This window comes from Giraffa tippelskirchi, chromosome 7 (genome assembly GCF_054371585.1).
Source record: "Giraffa tippelskirchi isolate mGirTip1 chromosome 7, T2T-mGirTip1v1.2.pri, whole genome shotgun sequence".
In the NCBI taxonomy this organism is placed as follows: domain Eukaryota; kingdom Metazoa; phylum Chordata; class Mammalia; order Artiodactyla; family Giraffidae; genus Giraffa; species Giraffa tippelskirchi.
In genome coordinates this window covers 9,067,631-9,091,225 of record NC_137281.1, presented here as the reverse complement: position 1 = coordinate 9,091,225, position 23,595 = coordinate 9,067,631, and the positions used below count along the sequence as shown (strand labels likewise).

The 23,595-nt window shown below is 46.5% G+C and overlaps 1 protein-coding gene across 5 annotated transcripts in view; it reads left to right on the top strand.

The window, feature by feature from the left end:
- Nucleotides 1-23,595, top strand: part of ARHGAP35 (Rho GTPase activating protein 35) — a 115,584-nt gene that overhangs the window by 78,975 nt on the left and 13,014 nt on the right. For all 5 annotated transcript variants that reach the window (XR_014060855.1, XR_014060854.1, XM_081515550.1 and 2 more), the window contains one exon: nucleotides 22,909-22,986. Coding sequence is in view for 3 of the 5 variants with exons in the window: in XM_081515550.1 (XP_081371676.1) it covers nucleotides 22,909-22,986 (78 nt within the window). In the remaining 2 variants the exon portion in view is untranslated. The remainder of the gene's footprint in view (nucleotides 1-22,908; nucleotides 22,987-23,595) is intronic.

Genomic DNA, 23,595 nt, shown 5'->3' with positions numbered 1-23,595 from the left:
CTTCTACTGAGAAGTCACTGGTCACGTGGCTTTACCCAGCCACAGTGGCGCAAAGGAGCTTATTCTCCCTTGTTCGCAGGAAAGGAGAGTGGACACTGGAGAAGCGCTGAGGATGACCATGGCTGCCTGTCAGTGGTTTCAGCAGAGATGGCAAGGATTCCAGTTAGAATTCCTGGTGTTTGTACATTTTTCTTTTAGCATCCCAGTGGATTGGAATGTCTCTGCATGCCCAGCTCTGCAGAGAACTTCCTGAGTGGTTTTGCGGAGGAAAAAGGTTCTGAGCTCTTTTCTCTTCTGCATGATCTTGCTTAATCCCCATGCACGCTTAAGAGACAGAGGCTATTAGTTTCCTATTGCAATGATGAGCTAGTATTGAGAAAAATTAGGTCATTTGCCCAAAAGTAGCTTAACTTATAAGTAGCAGATTCAGCTCAAATGTAGATCTGTCTAATTCCAGAACTCAAGCTCTTAATCTTCATTACTTATATCTTAAGACCCGAGTATCCCCAACTTTTAAATGGAGGGCTTCTTAGACTAGCCTGTGTATGACGATGGCCTTGCTGACTTAAAAATCTGCCTACCTTCCTATAACTAGCATAACAGCCCTGATTGTCTGTGCTTTGAAATGCTAGCCCTTAACAACATTTGGCATTTCCTAGAAGAAGGGAGCCAAAACCCAAATCATTTTAAAAGGAAGTCTTGACAGGGCAGAGAAACACAATTCATGACAACACGAACTGTACTGCTCTTGTCTGATTGTCGCATGGACCTCAGCAGCCAGCAAGTGTTGTGACCTGATGGCTTCTGATCATAATGTCCAGGGCCAGCATTCTTTGTGGGTGGGATAAGTCAGGTGCTTTCTTTGGCCTTCTAAGTAAATCTGGCAGGTGGGACACCAGCTTTTAAAACAGGTTAAACGTAAGACTTTTTTTTTTTTTTTTTTTGCTAGATCCTAAACATAAAGGTTTCTATTCCTTTTCATTATGACACTTGTTGTTCTTGTTGTAAGATAGGTACTCCTTGTTAAAAATATAATCAAAGGCAGAATATTTAGAATTTGGTGTACTTGTGTACTGTTGGTGGTAATATAAATAGTCATAACCTTTTAAAAAGATAATTTGGCACCATCTGTTAAAAATTTAGAACTATTACTTTCTCAATCCCAGCCATAGGCCCTTCTGGGAATTTGTCCTATGGAAATGGTTGCATGTGTCCTCAAAGATGTGTACAAGGATGTCTGTTAATAGAATAGTGCATCCGTACAGAGGATCTCTAGGCAGATGTTAAAAAGATAAGGTTTGTCTAACCAGTATGGGATTGTGTGTCCAAGATTGATTTTAAGGTGGGAAAAGCAAGTTGCAAAATAGTGTGTGTAGTGTGATCCCATGATCAGGTAGAGTGAACCTATGTGTATATGCTTGTGACTTGATGTGAAACTGTTTGAAAATAGCAAAGGTTTTAGGAGTGCCTCCCAGACGGCTCTGGGTGAGGGGGGAGATTTTCAGTAGGGGTAGTGCTGAAAAAGAGGGCTTTTATCTGTTTACTTCTGTATGTAATTGCTATATTGTATGAAAAGAAGTTCAACAACACATGTATTACTTTAAAAAACTAAACTGTATAGAAACTGAAGTGGAAAAGTAAAGTTGCTTCTCACTCATAGTTACCTGCGGTTAGGAGTTTGAGAGGTCCTCTTGCAGAGTTATTTTCTGTGCACATGTACACACACACACACACGTAACAAACATCATGTGCACAGTGTGTTTGTACACAGTTGTAGCAGCACGAAACGTATTGTTCTGTGACTTATTTTTTTCCACCTGAAAAATACATTGGGCACGTTTTCCCGTATTGGTGAGTATAAATACTACTATGACTTCTTTTTCCTCTTGCACTTCTGCTTCCTCCTCCTCCTCTCTTTCACTGCAGAGGATTTCTTGGCCTGGATGTATCATAATTTATTTGCTGTTGAGGGACATTGTTTGTTTCTAGTCTTTTATTATAAACAGTACTGCAGTGGATATCTGTCTATAACCAGGTGTATTCAGACACATACAGGGGTACAAATATATCTGAAGGAGAAATACACTTAGTAAAATGTCCACTAAGTGGATGTTTTGTGTTTCGATGGGTATTGCCAAAATACTGTTCAGTGTGTAAGGGCAGCACGGTGTCTTTAAAACGGCGATACGTTAGAGTTGCAAGATGCCTTGAGAATCTTCTTATTCAACTCTCTACAATATTGGTGAATTTCATGAACGTATGGAACAGAAGAAGCCAGAGACAAAAGAATGCATACTATATGATTCTGTTTATACAAAGAAGAAAAACAGGAGAAACTTACCTATGCTATTATAAGTCAGCACAGTGGTTATCCTTGGTGAGGAATAGAGACAATGAGGGGGCTTCTGGAAGGCTGGAAATGCTCTGTGTCTTGGTCTGGATGCTGTTCCACATGTTCATGAAATTCACCAATATTGTAGAGAGCTGAACAAGATGATTTTTTTTAATCATCTTATCATTTACATTTATCATTGTACACTTCTCTATAAATTTACAAATGTGTATTATGAGAGTTTTAATATATAAATGAGAGGTTTTTTTGGTTTTTTAGGCCTCTGGCCCAACTCTTTGGTTTTATAGACGAAGACCCCAAAAGTTGAAGGGTTTACTCCCCTTCCTGCCAGATGCAGCTGAGGCTTCCTGAGAGCTTCTCCCTGGAAGCTGGAGCCCCAGCCTGTCTTGCCAAGATTGGACTAGTGATGCTGTTGGCACTCAGGAAGGCTGTGAATGTGTGACAGCGTCTCTCACCTTCAGGCCCTTGAACAATAATGGTGTGGCTGAGAGCCAGCTGAGGTGTCAAATGGGAGTTTCTGGTCTTACAGCTTACATCGCTTTGTTTGGGAAAACCCTAGCACAGGCCTCACACACCCAGTGGATAAGACAAGCTCAGAAGGTCTATAGTTCTCTGTCATTCCTGCCAGCCTCTCTCTCATTTCTTGAGACTTCTCATTGCATCCTAATCTGTCCTTTCCACTGCTTATTTCTGGTTGTTTCCAGGCCAGTCCCTGTTTCAGATAGTTATATCTTTTTCAGTAAAACTGTTTGTTCAGAGTAGAAAGGAAACAGATTTCTGAATTATCCTTCCCGGCCTGCTTTAGGAGAGTGGTGGATTCCAAGGAATTGTTTGCATGCTGTGTGACTCCCAAGATGGGTGATTTTCAGCATCCAGGAGTCCTTTATTTTGCTATGGAGATTGTATCTGGAAACCTTCTGTGAGTCAAAGCATAGCTGGTTATTTGAGCATTTCCTGTGGTCAGAAATTTTCCTTGTGGTCAAGAAATTGATCGGAGATTAAGATGCATTCTGAGCGTTTGCTGGCATGAACACACCTACTGACTTTGCTAGTGCTAGCAGCACATCTGTGTCAGATGTCCTGTTTGATCATGAGTTAGAAATAGTGGCTAAATTACACAGCCCTCTTAATATTATTAAGACAGCCTTATCATGGTCTAGTCCATGTCCTGACAATACCAAGAGATTTGTGCAAACTTTAGCTAAGTCCAGACTGTCTGCCTCTTAAATCTTAAACATCCCTGACACATGGAGGAAGTGTTAAAGACAGTTCCTGATCTATTGTAAAGAGGCACTGGTAAATACAGAGCTGGGGGAAGACATTCTGGGTATGAAACTGAAGAGACACCAAACTGAAAAGTCCTGATTTTGAACCAAAGGAGGCCTTCTGTAAGTGGGCACTCTCAGTAGAAAACTCCCATGTGGGACCTCACTCCAGGCCCCTAGCCCACCTCATTGCTTTCACCCCTTTTGTTTCCCTTCACCCTCTGCCCTCCTCTACTCTGGCCTCAGCAAATCAATTTGTTACCAGAGATCAAGTTTGAATCATGCCTTCTCACTGATTGGTCATCCTTACTTCTGTTGACCTCCCTCTCCCTCTTCTGGACTTCCTGCCGATATTGTCTGTGTACTCTGCTTAGCAGGCACCATGTTGCACCTTATTTGTTGTTACTCACTCACTCATTGGTGTCCGACTCTTTGTGACCCCATGGACTGCAGCACACCAGGCTTCCCTGTCCATCACCAACTCCCGGAATTTGCTCAAACTCGTGTCCATTCAGTTGGTGATGCCGTTCAACCATCTCATCCTCTGTCATCCCCTTTGCCTCCTGCCTTCAATCTTTCCCCGCATCAGGGTCTTTTCCAGTGAGTTGGCTCTTTGCATCAGGTGGCCAAAGGATTGGAGCTTCAGTGTCGGTCCTTCCAATGAATATTCAGGGTTAATTTCCTTTAGGATTGACTGGTTTGCTCTCCTTGCAGTCCAAGGGACTCTCGAGAGTCTTCTCCAACGCCACAGTTCAAAAGCATCGATTCTTTGGCGCTCAGCCTTCTTTGTGGTCGAACTCACATCCATACATGACTACTGAAAAAACCATAACTTTTTATATGGACCATAACTTTTTTATATGGACCTTTGGCAGCAAAGTAATGTCTGCTTTTTAATGTACTATCTAGGTTTGTCATAGCTTTTCTTCCAAGGACCAGGCATCTTTTCATTTTATGGCTGTCGTCACTGTCAGTAGTTCTGCCTTATGGCTTATCTTGTATTGTCTTTAATTTGATTACACTTTTCACATCTTTACCTTGTCTTCCTAGATTGTTGCCTTCTGAAAGGATGTGACAGTGTTGGTGATTTTTCTATCCCAGCTGTACGTGGAATTTAGTGTGCTGTCACCCAGGTAGTGTGCTTTCAGTAGTGATTTGTTGCTCTGATACCCTGTTGCCCAGATGCTGCCGTGTGTCATATCGTCAGAGATGAGATTACCATAAACAGAAAATTCAATTGCTAATTTATTTTGCGAACTTGTGCGGGTGGCATCTTTCTTTGTCTTCCTTTGCACCATCGGTCAATCTCTTTTGAAAAACTGTGCCAAAATTATTTTCAAGTTCTGTCTGACTTAACTGACCCTCTGGATTTAGGGTAATATATGACTGTCAGGGCAGTTTCCATTCAGCACAAGAGTTGACGTGGCTTGTTGGAGCTTAGTGGAAGAAGATCTTACCCATATTTATTCAATATGTGAATTCTTTGAAAGGAATGAATAGACAGGTATAAGCAACATGAGCCCAAGGTGAGACTTTAAAAGACTCACAAACTTTTTGCAGAAATGCATAGTCCTGGTAAGTCTTTGGTAGCCTGTTCAAATCTGAAGCATTGATCTAAATTTTTATTCAGTTATCATTGTACTACCTTTTAATCCTTCCCCTGTATCTTGTGAAAATTACTTTAGCAACTGTGAAATCCTAAAAATTGGTTCTTTTCTAAGTTTTTTGTTTTGTTTTGTTTTTACAAATTTCACTTTCTTGTTTTTATACCAGAATCGTGTGTCCTAAATTCTTATTTTATCAAGTGTTCTAATAACTGGTAGAATTCATTTTCAACTCTTTACCAGAATATTCTGTAGGGATAAATATTCTGTCCTAAAAGTTAAAGACCTGTTATGTGCCAGTTCCCCCTTAGGCGCTGCAGGTTCAGAGACTAAAGACAGTTGATGTTGTCCTCACAAGGGTCTCAGTAAAGGAAGTAGTTGGCGGCAAAGCTTTGATTTTTTCTCCAGCCCCAGTGCCTGGCTGCTTCTACATGCCTGACAACCACCAGGGTCTACAGGCCAACCTTCCAACCACTCTATGTGGTATTTTTCTATTGGATCTTTTAAAGTTAGTTTTGCTATTTTTTTTTCTTTTGGCAAAGTATCTTAAGTGACTTTCTAAATTATTTTTCTTTAGTGTGTTTAACTCTTCCTTTGAGATTTTAATTTGGTTTATGTTTGATATGCAGTTGAACATCTTTGTCCAGTATATGCTCCATTTTTTCTCTTCGTTTTTCTCATAGTCAATTGCATTTATTTGTCTTTACTTTCTAAGGTGGATAAGGTGGTTTAAGTGTAATAGATTAGTTTGTCAGCCTGTAAGTATCTGGGCCTAGTGAGTAATTTCAATGCTGAGGAGATCCTGAGCCTGAGGCCAAGTTCTGTTGAAAACAGCTACATGAAAGAGGAAATTAATAGTTAATAGTTTAAGGCATGAAAAAAAAGAAAGTGAAAGTGAAGTCGCTCAGTTGTGTCCAGCTCTTTGAGACCCCATGGACTGTAGCTTACTAGGCTCCTCAATCCATGGAATTTTTCAGTCAAGAGTACTGGAGTGGGGTGCCATTTCTTTCTCCAGGGGATCTTCCCAACCCAGGGATCGAACTCATGTCAAGGCATGAGTTTGCCTCAAGTCTATGACGCTTAAGCTTTAGGTGGAGTCAGGGATGGAAGAAAATCCCTTGAGCTGGCTTGTTAGTGTCAGGGCTGGGGGCTTGGCCTGAAAGATAAGTTGGATTCTGTAAAAAAGAAAGGATGGGAAAGAACCTTCTGGGTAGGGAAGGTGGCCTGAAGGAGATTCAGGTGTAGAGGGGAAGGGTGCTGTTGACCACATAGCTGTGTTGCCTAGAATCTTTGAATATCAGGCTCAACGTTTAGGCTTGGCTGAGGGTTTTCAGACTCGCTGTCCTGGTTCCCTAGGATTCTAAGGATATGCTTCTGTGTGGAAACCAGAAGAAAGGCCACTAGGACTTCTGGGGCCTTCACCCGTAAGGTTCAGTTTAAGATTTTATTGGGAAAAAAGATTTTGATGCCCCTGAGAAGGTTTATCAGCCCTTGTTCTCCTCAGTGGGAAGGCAGGGTTCAGAGGTTTTTATCTGAGAGAATTTGCAGGAACTCTCAGAGGTCGTTCCCTTGTAACCTCCCCACATCACTCAGCCTAATGAATCGATCCTGTTGTTGTTCCCACTTAAGTGGGTCTTGAATCCGGCCTCTGCTAGTGCTATTAGTCTCACTCTCTTCCTGGTTTATGATCATAGCCTCTTGGTAATTGGGCTTTCTCCTTCTGGTCTCATGTCCGCTCAGCCCTTTATCCACACTGCTACAAATATCTTCCTAAAGTGAACGAGATCATGCCACCTCCCTTGTTTAAAGTTCTTCAGTGGCTGTCCATTACCTTCAGGGTAAAATTGAATACCATTCCCACCAGAATCTGGTATCTAGCCTCACCTCTTGCCATTTTCATCCCCAATGATAAACTTCAGCCACACAGGTTGGAACAACCTTCAGCTGTTGTGCTGTTTCTCACCCGCATCGCCTTTACTTGCTGACCCCTCCATGAGTCCCCTCTGGAGTCCTTCTCTGGCCCGTCCTCTGAGCCAGTGCCCACTGCCCCGTGTTCTGCAGTGCTCTGTGAGCACGTCCACACTGGACCCTGACTGTCCTCCTTCCTCAATAGAGCCTAAGTTCCTTGAGGCAGTGGACTGGGTCTTCATCATTGTATCCTCCAAACCAAGGACACAGGGCTCTCATAAATGATTCTGAATGCATGAATGGTGTCGAGACATTCAGAAGACCTCTTTCCTCAAAAGTGCCATTCAGTGGAAACGTGGGATTGTGTCTAAAAAAGGGAGAAGTTAAAAGATGCATAAAATACTAAGGTCTTGAGCACAGTTGCAGCCTCTCAGTGGGAACTAGTTCCCCTGCGTTCTTAGTGTGAAGGGTGGAGGGTGTATTGCTAACAGTCCACGGAACCTGTGAAACTTTCCAGGTGGGATGTTTAAATAGAGGGGCTCCGAGGAAGGAAGGTGTGCGCCAGCAGAGCAGGGGAAGGAGAGCCGGCAGCCGGGGCTAGTGGGAGACATGGGGTCCCAAGGGTGCAGCTCACCATGAAGATTCGGGGGCACCTTTCCTGAGTTGGGGGACATGTGTGTGAATGACTTCAGAATTTAGAGTTCAAAAATAAGGGACTTGCCTAGCAGTCCATCAGTTAAGACTCCACGCTCCCAACGCAGGAGGCATGAGTTCAGTCCCTGGTCTGGGAACTGGGATCCCACGTGTCGCACAAGTGTGGCCAGAATAGTAATAACAGCAGCAGTAATAGTCATGATAACATGGAGACACAGCTTTATTCATTATAGGCAAAGAGAATGGTAACAGCCCAAAAGTCCAGCAGGTGAGTGGGTAAACAATGGTCTGTCCATACGGTAGAATGTTATTCCACCATAAAAAAGAATGATGTACCTATGTGTATTACAACATGGATGACCTTTGAAAACAGTATACTGAGTGAAAGAAGCCAGTCACAAAAGACCAAATATTTTAGGATCCCATTTATATGAAATGTCCAGAGTAGGCACATCTACAGAGACAGAAAGTAGATTAGTGGTTGCCAGGGGTTTCCAGGTGGGAGAATCTGAAGTTTCTTGTGGGGTTGATGAAAATGTTCTAAAAGTGATTGTGGATGATGGTTACACAGCTCTGTAAAATTTACTAAAAATCATTGAATTGTATACTTTCAGTGGGTGAATTATGTGGTATGTGAATTATATTTCAGTAACGCTTGTTATAGGAAATTCCCTGGTGATCCAGTGCTTAGGACTCAGTGCTTTCACGGCCGTGACCAAATTCAGTCCCTGGTCAGGGAACTTAAGATTCTGCAAGCCATGTGGCATGTTCCGCCGCCACCTCCACCCCCACCCCCCACCTCCACCCCCACCCCCCCAAGAAAAAGCTGTTAGAATAATAATGCTGATGATAATAAATGGAGGCTAGGCAGATAGATGTTTTACCCCAGGGGATTTGGTGCTTAAAATTTTTCAGTCCCCTGCAGCCTGTCTGAATTCAGAGGTCCTTAGAGAAGAGACCTGCTCTGACAAAGACTCCTCATTCCCTGGTGATGTCTCTTCTCCAGATGCACTCTGGGAGGTGGTGTTCTACTGCCTGGAGCAAGGGCGGGGAGGCTGGGCAGAGACAGCCTTGGAGGCTCCATGATCTGAGCAGCAGATGGTTAGGGAAGACTCTCCCTTCAAGGGTGTAAAGACAAGACAGAGAGCTTGACCATCCTGTCCTAACTAACAGCTGAATGAATTGTCTGTGGGGTGTTGTCAGCCTCAAAAAAGCAATCCATTTTCTCTCCTTGCCCTCTGAAAAAGATCTGTTCACGCCATTGTTAGATCTCTTTGCTACAAGTCCTCTTGGGTTGGCTTCTGAATTTATCTCCTTTTTCAGGAATCCTTCCCTGAATCCCCACCCTCCCAGCTGCCCCCGGTGAGGGAAGCTGTGGCTGCTGGCAGAGCCAGTAGGCTCGCTACTGCTAGTGTGCAGCCCTGCTGTCACCACTCTGCCTTGTCCTTCTCACTTTGCTTCTTTGTTTCCTGCAACGCTGAGATCAGAGGGCTGGGAAGTAGACTTGTTAGGACTTAAAGGATGAGGAGCACTGAAGTGATCAAGACCAGATCACATTGTTTTCACAGCTCTCCACTGAGGACCTCAAGAGCAGAGACTGTCTCTTTGCCATCACCTGGCATAGCACCTGACATACTGTAGGCAGTTGTTGTTTATTGAAGGAATAAGTGATTTCTTTTGTCCTGTGTACTAAATTAGTTAGATTAGGGGAGATAACGTAATAATCACTAGATAGAAGATGAATTCTTGAGGATTGATCCTTAAAGATCTCTCACTGGTGAGTCTGTCTACATTTCTGCTTTTTTCGCTGCTCTTTTTCTTTGCCCAGGTGAAACAAAACGCATAAGGTTTTGTTTCACTTTGAATGCTGTAGGATGCTGCTGCCACAGGAGCCATCTTTGGAGTTTGTTTGCTTGAGTATTTGTTGTCCAAGGGACAGTTGGAGCAGGGAACTTGGGAGAGAACAGATTCTCAAACCCCTGGAATCTATAGCCTGAAGGACTATGCAGGTTTATTTTTACTTAGAGGTGCATAACCTGGAGACTATGGATAGGCTTCTTGGAGGTCTGTGAACCCCTGAAATTCAGTGCAGAGATTGTACGTGTGTGTATGCATGTGCAGTGGGGCTGGACCATAAGCTACAGTCTTCATCAAGTGATCAAAGTGAGAGGAGTCTCCTCCTCTCAAAAGGTTAAAGGCTCTGTGCAGCCCAGTGGAATACCTACTGTAGCAGCTATAGTATGTTCAGTTCAGTTGCTCAGTCATGCCCCACTCTTTGAGACCCCATGGACTGCAGCACGCCAGGCCTCCCTGTCCATCACCAACTCCCGGAGCTTGCCCAGACTCATGTCCACTGAGTCGGTGTTGCCATCCAACCATCTCATCCTCTGTCTTTCCCTTCTCCCGCCTTCAGTCTTGCATCAGGGTCTTTTCAAATGAGTCAGTTGTTTGCATCAGGTGGCCAAAGTATTAGAGTTTCAGCTTCAGCATCAGTCCTTCCAATGAATATTCAGGACTGATTTCCTTTAGGATGGACTGGTTGGATCTCCTTGCAGTCCAAGGGACTCTCAAGAGTCTCCTTCAACACCACAGTTCAAAAGCATCAATTCTTCAGCACTCAGCTTTCTCTATAGTCCAACTCTCACATCCATACATGACTACTGGAAAAACCATAGCCTTGACTAGACGGACTTTTGTTGGCAGAGTAATGTCTCTGCTTTTTAATATGCCGTCTAGGTTGGTCATAACTTTTCTTCCAAGCAGCAAACATCTTTTAATTGCATGGCTGCAGTCACCATCTGCAGTGATTTTGGAGCCCCAAAAAATAAAGTCTGTCACTGTTTCCACTGTTTCCCCATCTATTTGTCATGAAGTGATGGGACCAGATGTGATGATCTTAGTTTTCTGAATGCTGAGTTTTAAGCCAACTTTTTCACTCTTCTCTTTCACTTTCATCAAGAGGCTCTTTAGTTCTTCTTCACTTTCTGCCATAAGTGGTGTCATATCTGAGGTTCTTGATCTTTCTCCCGGCAGTCTTGATTCCAGCTTGTGCTTCATCCAGTCCAGCATTTCTCATGATGTACTCTGCATATAAGTTAAATAAGCAGAGTGACAATATACAGCCTTGATGTACTCCTTTTCCTATTTGGAACCAGTCTGTTGTTCCATGTCTAGTTCTAACTGTTGCTTCCTGACCTGCATACAGGTTTCTCATGAGGCAGATCAGGTGGTCTGGTATTCCCATCTCTTTAAGAATTTTCCACAGTTTGTTGTGATCCACATAGTCAAAGGCTTTGGTGTAGTCAATAAAGCAGAAGTAGATGTTTTTCTGGAACTCTCGCTTTTTTGATGATCCAGCGGATCTTGGCAATTTGATCTTTGGTTCCTCTGCCTTATCTAAATCCACCTTAAACATCTGGAAGTTCATAGTTCATGTACTGTTGAAGCCTGGCTTGGAGAATTTTGAGCATCACTTTGCTAGTGTGTGAGATGAGTGCAGTTATGAGGTAGCTTGAGCATTCTTTGGCATTGCTTTTCTTTGGGATTGGAGTGAACACTGACCTTTTCCAGTCCTGTGGCCACTGCTGAGTTTTCCAAATTTGCTGTCATCTTGAGTGCAGCACTTTCACAGCATCATCTTTTAGAATTTGAAATAGCTCAGTTGGAATTCCATCACCTCCGCTAGTTTGTTCATAGTGATGCTTCCTAAGGCCGACTTGACTTCACATTCCAGGATGTCTGGCTCTAGGTGAGTGATCACATTTTCAGAGTCTCACCTCCATATTACAGATTGAAAATAGACACCCCTCCTGGGTGCTGGAGTTTAGTGACTCCCCCGGATTCGCCCCTCCCCTCAGGGAGATGGCTCGCGCTCCTCTGCCCCCTTGTGCTCCCGCGGTGCCCGCTAGGCCCAGACGCCCCAGGTCACCCTGCCTGGGGGGTGCGCAGTCCCTCAGAAGACACCACCTGGGCCTTCCTGGCGCTGCCTCCAGAACCCCAGCAAACCATAAACAGAAACTGGCTGCTAAGTGTTCGAGATAAACCCTGGGCCTATATTTTCAGCTTTATAGCTAACTCAGAGCAAATTACAGTGTTGCCCTGACAGGAGACAGCAGGACAAAAGGCCAAACTCTTACTGGAGCTGATTTCCTACAGCTGTTGGGGAAGTCCCAGGTTGCTTAATCTAATTGGGAAATGGTCTTTATTTAGCCCTGGCCTTCGGCACAGAGCCTTGCACAGAGAGGGGCCAAAGTGGCACCTGTGGGCCACGGGGCAGGTGTGACCCTGAGCGCCTTCCTTCACTTCTCGGAGTCTCTGTTTCCACGGCTGTGAGATGAAGATGCAGATTGCTTCCTTGCAGAGTTGTTGTGCGTGGGCATGCCACCCCCTCAGCACCTCGGTGTGTTCACCAGCCTGGAAGCTCCCCAAACCCTGCTGAGGTTTTATGTAGAGGTTCCATTACATAGGCCTGACTGATTCCTTATTGCCCTTTGTTGATTGAGTTCAATCTCCAGCCCCTGTACCCTGCTGGAGGTGGGGGGGTGGGGCTGAATCAGGGTTTGGTCTTTCTGGTAACTAGCCCCTATCCTGAAGCCATATAGGTTCCCCCCCTCAAAAGTCACCTCATTATCATAAACTCAGGTTTCAGGTAACAAGGGGCTTGTTATGGATAGCAGAAGACACTCCTATCAGGAAATTCCAAGGGTTTTAGGAGCTCTGTATCAGGAACTGGGGACAAAGACCAAATAGGTACTTCTTCTGGGTTTTCTTTGGCTGAGCTGGGTCTTTGTCACTTTTTGCTCCAGCTTTCTCTGGTTGCGGCGAGCAAGGGGCAGCTCTGTGCTCGGATGTGGAGCACAGGCTCTAGGCACTCGGGCTTAGTTGCTCCGCAGCGTGTGGGATCTTCCAGGACCAGGAACTGAACTGTGTTCTCTGCACTGGCAGACAGATTCTTACCCACTGTACCACCAGGGAAGTCTTATTTTGTTTTATACCACACTGCCCCTGCCCTCACCTCCCCACGGGGTTCCTATGTTTAAGACCTTGCTGGTGGGTTTCCTCTGCCCTCTGTGGACACTGAGGGCTGACCTGGCCAGTGACCTCAGGCTGGGAAGGAGCAGGAGGAGGAGCCCAGCCCTGGGCCAGCGCCTCTCGTCAGGGTGGGGAGGACTCTGCTCTTTGTCTCCCTAGGGCACCTTACTCTCTTAGCTTTTCTCCCGTGACTTGGAGGACAGTGTTCATCTCACAGGAGCACTGAGCCCTTTATGAAGAGAGGAAACAGAAGCCCTGGAGTCCTCTGGGCAGAGGCCACCTAGAGCCAGCAGTGGAGAGGACCCATGGTCCAGCCCTTTTGTCTGCTCAGGCGGGTAAAGCTGTGAGCTTTATAGCATCAGACCGAATAGATTCACATTTTACCAAGTTCCTTCCCACTTGGGAAACAGCTGCCCTGAAAAAGCCTCCATATTTCCCTCCATATTTATCATAGACATTCTCTCCAGCTCTCGTGGAGGAGAATTGGCGGGACTAGAGCTGTTAAATCTAGTTATTTCCCTGCAGTCAGCCTGGATCTCTGTAATTCTGTCTTGCAGAAAAGGCAGCTAATTTCAGTAGAGATCCTCCCATCTATCACTGTAACAGTTTAATAGGTGCAGTTGCAGCTTGAACACACCAACAGACTTTATGTGAGTAATTGCCATATTTATGCTGCTTTGAATTGATGATAAAGTGCTAAAATATGAGGTATGTGGTTTCATATGCTGTGATTTTATGGGGGTTCTGTGTTACTTAATCCCTTCCCTCCCCCGATAATTCCGGGTTTGTTAGCTAGTTGCTTTCTCATTATCCAGATAGTTTTAAAACAAAGCTTTCTCCACCTTTTTTGACTATTTCCCATGTGCCCATGTCTCACCACCCTCCTGTTTTCTTCTTGCTTTTAAGTTAAACACAAGTCATTTGCATTCCAAAAATGCCTCCTTGCCATAAAGGCAGGCAGTCAGCTCCACTTTGGGCTCTTCCAGATAAGCAGAGTTCACGTGGCTTGTGACTCGGCAGTGCTTGCGGATTTCCTCGGGACCCAGTGCCCTGATCCGAACAGCATGCCCTGGCAAGCTTCCTGGGGAGCCCAGCAGCCAAAGAGAAGCAAAGCCTGTTTCACAGAGTAGTCCTGCCCTTCCATCCAAGACAGAAATGATCTGGGTGGAAGCCCAGCTCCCCGAGACAGTTCCAGCAGGCCTGCCTTGCCTGGCTGTTCCCACCACCCTTCCCCTCCATTCAGCGGTGCGCCTCGGTGGACAGGCCCCTCTGCCCTTCACCAGCCAAGAGGCGACCGGACGAGACGAGGCCGCGTGTGCCCCACAGGCCCTGCGGCAGGCTGTGCTGAGAGCGGCCCAGGGAGCAGCGCCCGCCCTCCCGCTCCCCCTTCTCCCCCTAGTGGTGTGCGTGTGTATGTGGGGTGGGGCGGGGCGGGGGTTCTGTCTAGCTTCCAGGAAGGAGCGCAGCCTTCTTGTGGGGGTCCCTGCCAAAACCATGCCACTGACCCAATCTGTAAAAGTGAGCGGCCCAGATGGGGAGACCACACCTAGAACAGCCAGTGGCTTACCCTGGAGAGCGCAGGAATCCGCTCAGTCCCCTCCACTTCTCTAGGGAGCCGTAGAGGCAGGAGAACCAGTCCACAAAGGAAGGTAGGAGCTGGGCGCCCTGGGTATGACGCACCTTCTCCATGCTGGCCAGGCCTCAGACTTTCTCCTGTATTCCATGAGCAAGGAGGGCCTGCCAGGATGCCTCGAAGCACGAGGCTGGTCAAGAACAAACAACTTTAGTCCACTTCCTCCTTCTCTTCAGCCAGAGAAACTGTGCTTTTATTATCAGGCACGTATCCCTCCTTCCCTCCTTGATTTGGATAGTTACCGAATGCCTTCTCCAGGCACGAGTTACTGTGCCAAGTCCAGGTACATAGAAGGGTAACTGAAAAACATGCCCCTTCTCTCTTCAGGGGGCTGACATTCAGCAATCACACAGCTGTCCAGTGACTTTCAAGTTGTACCCAATGCTGTATAAAGAAAGTTTGTGGGTAGTAGGTGCAGTGGTTAAACCCAGGCTCTGTAGCCCATACGGGAGTAGTTGTAATAGTAGGATACAGCTCACAGGGCCACCGTGAGGGTTGCGGAGATCATGTGTGTAAAATGCTAATCACTGGGCCTGGCCCAGTATGTGTGTTGCATAAATATAAGCAGTTTTATTCTCCTAACTGACTTAATCTGGGGGTCAGGGGAGACGTCTGAGGGAGCAGGGTTTAGCCAGTCAAAAAAGTGGAGGCAGAAGCTGAAGGAGGAAGTCTCCAAGGCAGTGAAGTGGGGGGAGTCACACTAGGAGGCCTTGAAAGGCCAGCATGATTGGAGTTGGGTGGGGGGCAGCAGGTCAGGTGTGGTGCGGGCCCCCCAGGCCACATGTGGACAGCTTTGTATTGTATCCTAGACGCAGAGTGCAAGGATTGTAGCCTGGCGGGGACTGAGATCAGATTTTCTGCCAGAGTGTTATAGGCCTCTAACCTATGATGTGTCCTTTCTTAGTGAGGAAAGAGGCCAGGAAAGGAGGGCCACTGGGCTGTGATGGGTGCCATCTCTGAACCTTTCATGATTTGCTGAGAATCAGGAACCCAAAAGAAGTTCACCTGTGCTCTCGTTAATGCTTACGCGGAATCTGCCTGTGACCTCAGGGGCTTTTCTGCCGCAGGGCCTGCTGCGGAGTGGAAGTTGGCAGTGTTTGATGGAGGTGCTGGTGGTGGTGGTGGTGTGTTGTAAGTACCTGTGTGTTAGTGCAACTGTTTCTTTGTTGGTAGCTCGGCGTTCAGTCAGTAAGGACTCCCACCCCACCCTCAGCCCCAGCTCCGCACTCTGGTGGCACTGGCTCGCCTCCGAGTCACACTGCCATCCCCCACGCCGCTGGGCTTGAGTGTGTTGGCAGAGTCACACTTGGAGCCTGAAGGAGACTCACGTTCTTAGTTGGGGCTCCCATCTGCTCCTGGCTCTGAATATCAAGGGCTGCTTTGCAGAGTACAGTCTGCTCCCCTCAATTTTAGGTCACACTCCTCTCCCCCTCCATCCTAGGCTGCCCAGAACCAGCAGTATCCACTCTGGGCTGGCCTAAGGTTGACTTTGTCGTGGTGGTTTTCTTAAACACATCTGTTGGGGTATGTGTCTTCTTGAAGGTCAGGGACAGAGCCCCTTGCCGGGCTCAGAGCAGAACCCAGAAGCCCTCTTTCACAGTGACGACAGTAAGTACACGGGCAGCTTACAAAGGATCAGCCAGATGCTAGAGCCATATGATGCCCCAGACCTGGTGTGATATTTTCATCTTTTCCTCTCCAGGTCTCTTCTCTCCTTTCTTCCTTAGCCTCAAGATTTATGACACAGCTGTGTGTGCATACAATGGCATTGGAAGTTTATAACGCCACAGGACCCAGTTGTGGGGCTAGCACCCGCTCAGGCTGTCATAATAGAGTGCTAGTGGCGTTCTGTCAGGGGAGAACGGAGGGGCGGCACTGCCGGAAACTGACCTTGATTGCCAAGGGAATCACCCGGGGAAGACAGCTCACAAAGGGGCGCTGGGGGGCCAGAGTGCCCTCAGTGTTCCAGGCACATCCAAAACAGGAAGACAGCAGGGGACCTCGTGGGGCTGCTTTACTGTGATCAATAGTGGAACTTCATCGTAGGAAGAAAGCGCGGACATTGCCCATTGGCTGCTGTCGGTCAGAGAGGAGGTGGCATTTCTCCTCTGGCTCTCCCTGCTTCTCCTCCGACTGACAGATGAGAACACTGAGTGGGTGTGAGTGAGGAGATGAATGCGAGTGAGTAAACAAGGGAGGAACAGAAAAACCTTCTAGCCCGGAATGAATCCAGCATTTATAGGATAAAGCCTACATGTGATATTTAAAGGAGAAGGGAATAGGGAGTTAACATGGGAGGGAGGAGCCTGGCATTTAAATTCACAGTCAGCCAAGATGGAGTGAGCCAGCGCGGAGCTGATCCCCGCCACACACCCAGCTCTCTGGCCTTGGGCTTAGCCTCTCTGAGCTGCTATCTGCTCTCTGTAAAATGGGGATAAAAATAATACTGTTTACCTCAAAGAATTACTGGATGGATTCACCGTGATGATTCTAGTGAAGAGCTGAGGAAAGTGCCTGGCACATAGTAAGCCCTCAGCAAAAGTTAACTGTTGTTATTATTGTTTTATTATCATCATTATTATTTCAGTGTGCCGGCCATTTGTATTACTTGCTCTTCATACCTGTAATCTGAGTATGCACAACATCTTAATAGTCATTTATAAACAGCCCCATTTTTGATGAGGAACCCGAGGCTTAGAGAGGTTGAATGGTTTTCCCCAGTCACCCAGCAGCTATGAGAGAGCCAGGATCAAAACTGAGATCACATGCGTAGAGGCTGTTACACAGAATGAAGTGAATAAGAAAGACAAAAACAACTATGGTGTATTAATGCATATATGTTGAATCTAGAAAAATGGTACAGATGAACCTATTTGCAAAGTAGAAACAGAGACACAGATGTAAAGAACAAATGTATGGATACCAAGGGGGAAGAGGGACTGGGATGAACTGGGAGAGTGGGACTGACATGTATACAACTACTGTGTATAAAATAGATGATTAATAAAAAATACTAGATATTGAAACTTCAACGAAATATCTTAATTTCTCTACTAAAAAAACAATTGTAATATATAGTGAAACTACATGTAACTTTGTGCTATTAAAAAAAAATTCTATTTAAATATCTAAAGGAAAAATATTTGAAGTAAAAAAGAAGCCAGTGCATGTTTTTAACACTTGTCTGCCAGCTGGCCTGTTTTGGCTGAGTCCTCAGAGCAGGCCATGCCTGCAGACTGGTGCTGCTGTTGCAGCTTGTTAAAATGTAAAGAAAAAAAAATAAAAGACAGGCATTATACAGTGGGCTTTACATAAGTTATCTCATTTATTCCTTACAGTAGTCTCCGAAGGTGGGTTTAATCCATCATAGACTCAGAGGAGCAGAAGTTAAGAGTCGGCATCCGAGATCTCCCCGATGGCACAACTCAGGTGTCCTCCACTTGCCAGCTTGCTTTTCCACTTAGGTCATTAGGACCATACCTCCTCCCTTAGCCCTGTGCCAAGACTTCATTACAGTCACCTGTACGGTGCAGAGAAGGCAATGGAAGCACAGTCACCCAGGATCTCACAGCCAGTAAGTGGCTCCCAGCCTAGATGCTCAGCCTCACCCCAGCCCTTTCACCTTCCATCATGGTGGGGGTGCTGCAGTGGGAGCCTCAAAAGGAGATAGGTTGTAGAGATGCTGTTGGCATTTGACCCAGAGTGGGAGCTTCTTATTCTGTTAGAGAGGTCAGCCCTCTTCAAGACAATTTGGACTTGATGCTTGACTTGAGAGGGTTTCCTTTCTCTCTGTGAGTTCTCAGCAGCCCTCTGGCCTTGAAACTTAGCCTGCCCGAGGCTTACCTCTTGGATGCATGAAAGAAAAGGAGAATGGTCTATTAGTTGCATTTCCTTAAAAGTCAGCTTGTCTTGTCATTTAGTAGTTAAAGCCTCTCTGCTGTGGGGCATTTTAGAGCATTGGCAACACCGATTAATTTTTTTTTCTTTAAGGACTAAAGTGCTGACTTTTATATCTAAATATAGAAAGTGAAAAATAAACAAGTCAGAGTTTGTCTTGGAGGAAGTATTGATTTGTTGCTAGAAAGGAAACTCAGGAGGAACTGAGTCCTGGTGTGTGTGAGCAGGGCTGAGAGCCTGGCCCGAGTGGAGTACGGAAAGACTTGAGGCCAAGAGCGCCGGTGCTGAGCAGAGGTACTTGGGATCCAGGAATGAAAAGCTGTTTGCCCGTTTCAGAGAATGGGACACATACCAGAGCAGAAGGTGGAGCCTCCCCCCAGTTCCCAAGCTCCTGCAAGTCCTTTGTACATTTTCCTGGTGCCCGCAGTGTGCCAAGTGCCACAGGCACCTCAGCCGCTGGGACAGGGAAGTCAGAAGAAAAAGAGGCCAGTTCTTAGCCCGTGGGGAACACCTCATGGTTGCCATTGGTGGTGGGTCCTCTAGATGGTTGGATGGCATCACCAACTCGGACATGATTTTGAGCAAGTGCCAGGAGCTTGTGATGGACAGGGAAGCCTGGTGTGGTGCAGTCCATGGGGTCACAAAGAGTTGGACACGACTGAGCGACTGAGCTGAACTGAACTAGCCTTTTGTCGGTGAAATACTTTTGAGGAGGACCACAGCTTGCAGCTCTGTAAAGGAGCTCATCTGCCAAATTGGGTGCTCAGTAAATATTTATTGGAAGAAAAAAAAAGGCCTCTTTACTTTTCCTTTTTATTTTTTTAATGTTCTTTTGAAAAGTCACACATGGCTGTGGTTTAAATAATGTATAAAAACCTTGTTTACGAATAAAAGACGCCAATTTTAATACTTTTTGGAAATGCTTCATTCCTAAAGTCTCTGGTATTTATTTTTCCTTGTGTATTCTCTGCCCCCCTCCCCGATATTATTGAATCATAGATTTTTTTAAGAGTCGGGGGGACTTGGAGGCCTGTCCCATCTTCTAGAGTGACAGGGGTCCTCAGAGGACGACTCCCTGACCAGCAGCAGCATCACCTGGGAACATGTCAGCAGTGCAGATTCTTGGGTCCTGCCCCCAACCAACAGAATCTGAAACCCCATAGGTGCAGCAGTCTTGTAATCTACATTATAACCAGCCCTGATCCTGCTGCATGCTCAAGTTTGAAAGCGCGTGATTTAAAACACCACAGTAAAAGAACTCAGGCTCCAGAAGCAGGTGGGCTTCAGATTGCAATTCATTAGCTCTCTGACCTTGCGAGTATTACTTTACCTCTTAGCCTTGGCATTCCCATCTGTAAAATGAGATTAGTAATAATCTCTCTGAAGGGAATATTGTGAGAACTGATGTTCTTGGCATTATATGCCTCACATATAGTAAGCATTCAGTAAATGGTTGGTCATTATTAACTGTCTTCTTAGACCAGGTATTAATCTTTCTAAGCAGCATCCCAAACAGATGGCTGTCCAGTGAGAAGGGAGTTCAAAAGCTCTGGCCCTTTATAATGAGTGACAGCTGTAGCTAAGATTATGTGTTGAGAGACTATTTGCCTTCCTGTCATTCCCATTCTTCTTGTAGCTCCATTCTCTAGAGTCATTAGAACAAGACTGTTCTTAATAGAAGTTGTTAGATTTTTGAAGACAGCAACCTTGGTGGTTCTAAACTTTCTCTTCTTTTATTCACACAAGATTAAAAGATTCCCAAAGAAGCCAATGGAGCTCAGTTTAAAAAGAAAAAGAAAGAAGGCAGGGCCTGTTCCCGAGATAATGGGTCTTTGGAGATGTCTGGTATATAGAGATGCCTCAGAGCTTACTTAAGGCTGAAGCTTTCTCAGTTGGACCTCTGGCCATGGAACAGACCTTATGGCAAGGAGGTACTGCTCTTTGCCGGCAGGTGTGAGCCAGAGTCAGCCCCGGAGTGTTTCTGGGTGAGTCTCTGGGGCTCAGGATGCACGCTGCTTGGGGCCCAGCGTCTCTGTACCCTAGCCCTTCTCCTGCTCTGGTCTGGGGCTCCTCGGCGAGCTGCCCTTACTCTGACCGGCCTCCTGGCTCTCACCTGTGTTGCTGGCCCTCTGTCTCACTAGCATTCTGCGGTTGGCAGTCTGCTCTGAGGTTTCTGTTTTTATTTTATTGATGTCTAATGAATAGCTGCGAAAAATTGTACTGGCCAAGCAAATGATACCTTTCTTCCATTATGCTGTGTTGTGTAGGTCAGGGCAGAATTGCTGTTTTAAAGTGGGATTTCATAATAGAAGCATGCATCCAGATTACAGGAGATACTAAGGTGGTGATTAGCTGGTGCTGAGGAGCTGGCCTTGTGCTTTCAGGTGCTTCCATTTTTCTGATCATCCATCCAGTGACGTTTCAGCAGGCCCGCACCTCTGATGGTTTCCAGATAGCTAATTTGCAGTGTGTTTTCAGCCCTGTGATACCGGGCAGGTGGCCATTAGGAGACAATGCTGAGGATTCGTGTGTGCAGGTTGCCAGAAGATTGTAAATGGACTGAGGCTGTCAGGATCTTATCTCTGCCGTTCAGAGAGCTCCTCTCCACGCTGGGGCTCAGGCACTGTGGACATGTCCGTCAGGACTTTTGAAGCTCCCGTGTTTGTACCGTTGTTTTCTTTGTATTCTAGAGGAGCTGATATTCAGATAAAGAGAAGAGTGTAGTGATTTCTTTTCAACCTAGAGGGTGAAGATTTGAATCTGTTGACACATACCCAGGGCTTGTCAAAATATGGATGATTTCATTTTGAAGCACGTGATTGTGTGTTACCTGAGATGTGCAGTAGGTAGAAAGTTTTAAGTGTCTGAGAATAGTGTAGAAAAGTCACTGAGGAAAGAGAATTACTGTAGAATTACTAACTGTGGATGGTGAGCAGGGGCCATGCAGACCTCTGACTTCTGGAGGGGATGGACCATCTCTAAAGCTGCCCAGAATACTGAGGGCCTGTGGGCTTCATGGAGATGTGGTGTTTCTCCGGGGGTGGGGGCAGAGGGGGCTGTGGTCTGGACACCAGCCTGATGGTGGATAAACGGCACGCCCCTTCTGAATAGCGTGGGGGCCCTGGACTGAGACCCCCTCTTACCAGCTGTGCAGTTTAGGGCAAGGACTTCCCCTTTCCGAACCCCACTTAAATGAGTGGTGGATGCGGGGAGCATGTAGCCCAGTGCACAGCATGGCGACCGCGCTGGAAACGTTAACTCCCAGAGAGAGGCGTGCAGTGATGGGGCTTCTTGGTAGCGAGTCGTTGCCCAGTAGGGTGTCCTTGAGGCTGGTCCGTTAATGCCCTTGTCTCTGGGGTGAAAGGGCCCATGGGCAATTAACAGCTTCTAGGCCAAGGAATGATGGCTTTTGTTTCGATGATCTTCAGAGTTCACCTGCCACCAATTCAGGGCCCCAGAAACGGATTGACTGCTTTTATCTCGCCCAGCGGGTGCCTCTCCAGCGGCGTCAGTTACAGCGATGACTGACTTCGAGGCCTGGTCCGCTCTGCACTGCCCACACTGCCTTCTGGTGTGCAGCCCTGACTCCAGGATGCTTCCACGGTGCCCCTCCAGCTGTCAGGGTCGCTCAAAACCATGATCTTCAGAAAGGACCCCAGGCTGGTTTGACCATTGTCCTTTAGGCCATGGTCTCGGGGGTGCAGAGTGGACTTTCCTTCATGGAGAGAGGGAGAGCCAAGTTGACCGACAGCGCCTGGAGTCCACTGCAGGCTGCACAGTGCTTCCTGTGCGAGGGGTGCAGGGGGCCCACTCTCCCTTGGTACTTTATCTCCTCTTACATTGTTATTTAGTTGAATTTTAGTGTGTTTTTTTTTTTTCCTCTTACCTAACACCGTACACCAAGTCAGTTCCAGAAGGAACAGGAAAACCCACTCTAACCATAAAAACAAATGAAGATCATAAAGAAGCTGATTGGTCTTGAAAACCTAACATTTTGAATTATGTACGTCAAAAAAAATTCAATACACGAAATTAGAAGACAGATAATGAAAGGGAAAAAAATGTAAAGATATATAACATTAACATAGTTCCTTAATATTAAATACAAAATGAGAACCACTCCATTTGAAAATGAACAAAAACATGAATAGAAAATTCACAAAGTAAGAAATACACACTGGACTTCTGGGAAAACCTAGAGGATTGACAGTAGATGATTTTCAAGTTATTGTATACTGTGTTATCTTTAAAATTATGTTATGAAAGAATATTTAATGGTTAGGTTCACAGTATAGTTTGTAAGTGAAAAGGGTGGGTTAAAACATAGTATTATCTCTATTTTATTAAAATTAAAATTCCAAGGTATATATCAAAATGTGGACAGAAGTTACCTTTGTCTGATGTGTTTCTGTATAAAGTGAGAAAGAAAATGGGCAGGAGTGGGCTGAGGCACCGAGGCAAGACGAGCGCCTTGTGGACCCCCTGCTTCTCCCCTCAAGCCCATCCCCCTCCTGCTCTGCTTTCCACTTCCTGCTCCTAAGGCTCCTGCCTGTTTCTCCCCAGGGCTGAGCACTGAAGGTATCTACCGGGTCAGCGGGAACAAGTCAGAGATGGAGAGTCTGCAGAGACAGTTTGATCAAGGTAAGGCCGTAGCCAGTCAAGGCAGACGCCACTGCCGGCAGAGCCCCCCGGGGTGCTCCTGCCACACAGCTCCAAAGCCAAGAGGTGCTGGCTGTGTGGCTGAGGAGGAGAGAGTGTTTGGCCCCTGTCAGCAAACAGAAGCATCCGCCCTGCAAACCTGCTTAGCCAGGCTGCTCCCCTCTCCACCATCCACAGGCACTGTTGCAGCCCCCAGCACGGGCCTCATTCACGGAGAGCCAGGCCTCACTTCCCTCGGTCTGGGCCGCGCAGAGGTCATGGTGGGCACTGACCACCAAGGTTGGGTTGAGGTGACAGTCCTGTGTTGGCAGGGCCTCTCAACCGTGACTGCCCTCCCCACAGAGTCCTGCAGGAGAGAAACAAAGCAAGGGGGAGCGTCTTGTGGAGCGCTGAGCCTTGGGCCCGGGGCTCCCAAAACTGAACGCTCTGCCTCCTAAGCTAGGTCAGATCTGAGAGGCCGAGGGCCACATGGCCACATCCGTTCCACCCTAACCCGGTTCAGTTAGGGCTGAACACACTGGGATGAGAGGTCACACCCGCCAGTGTCAGACACAAAGAAGCCAAAGAGTAAAACTTGACAGATGCCACTGG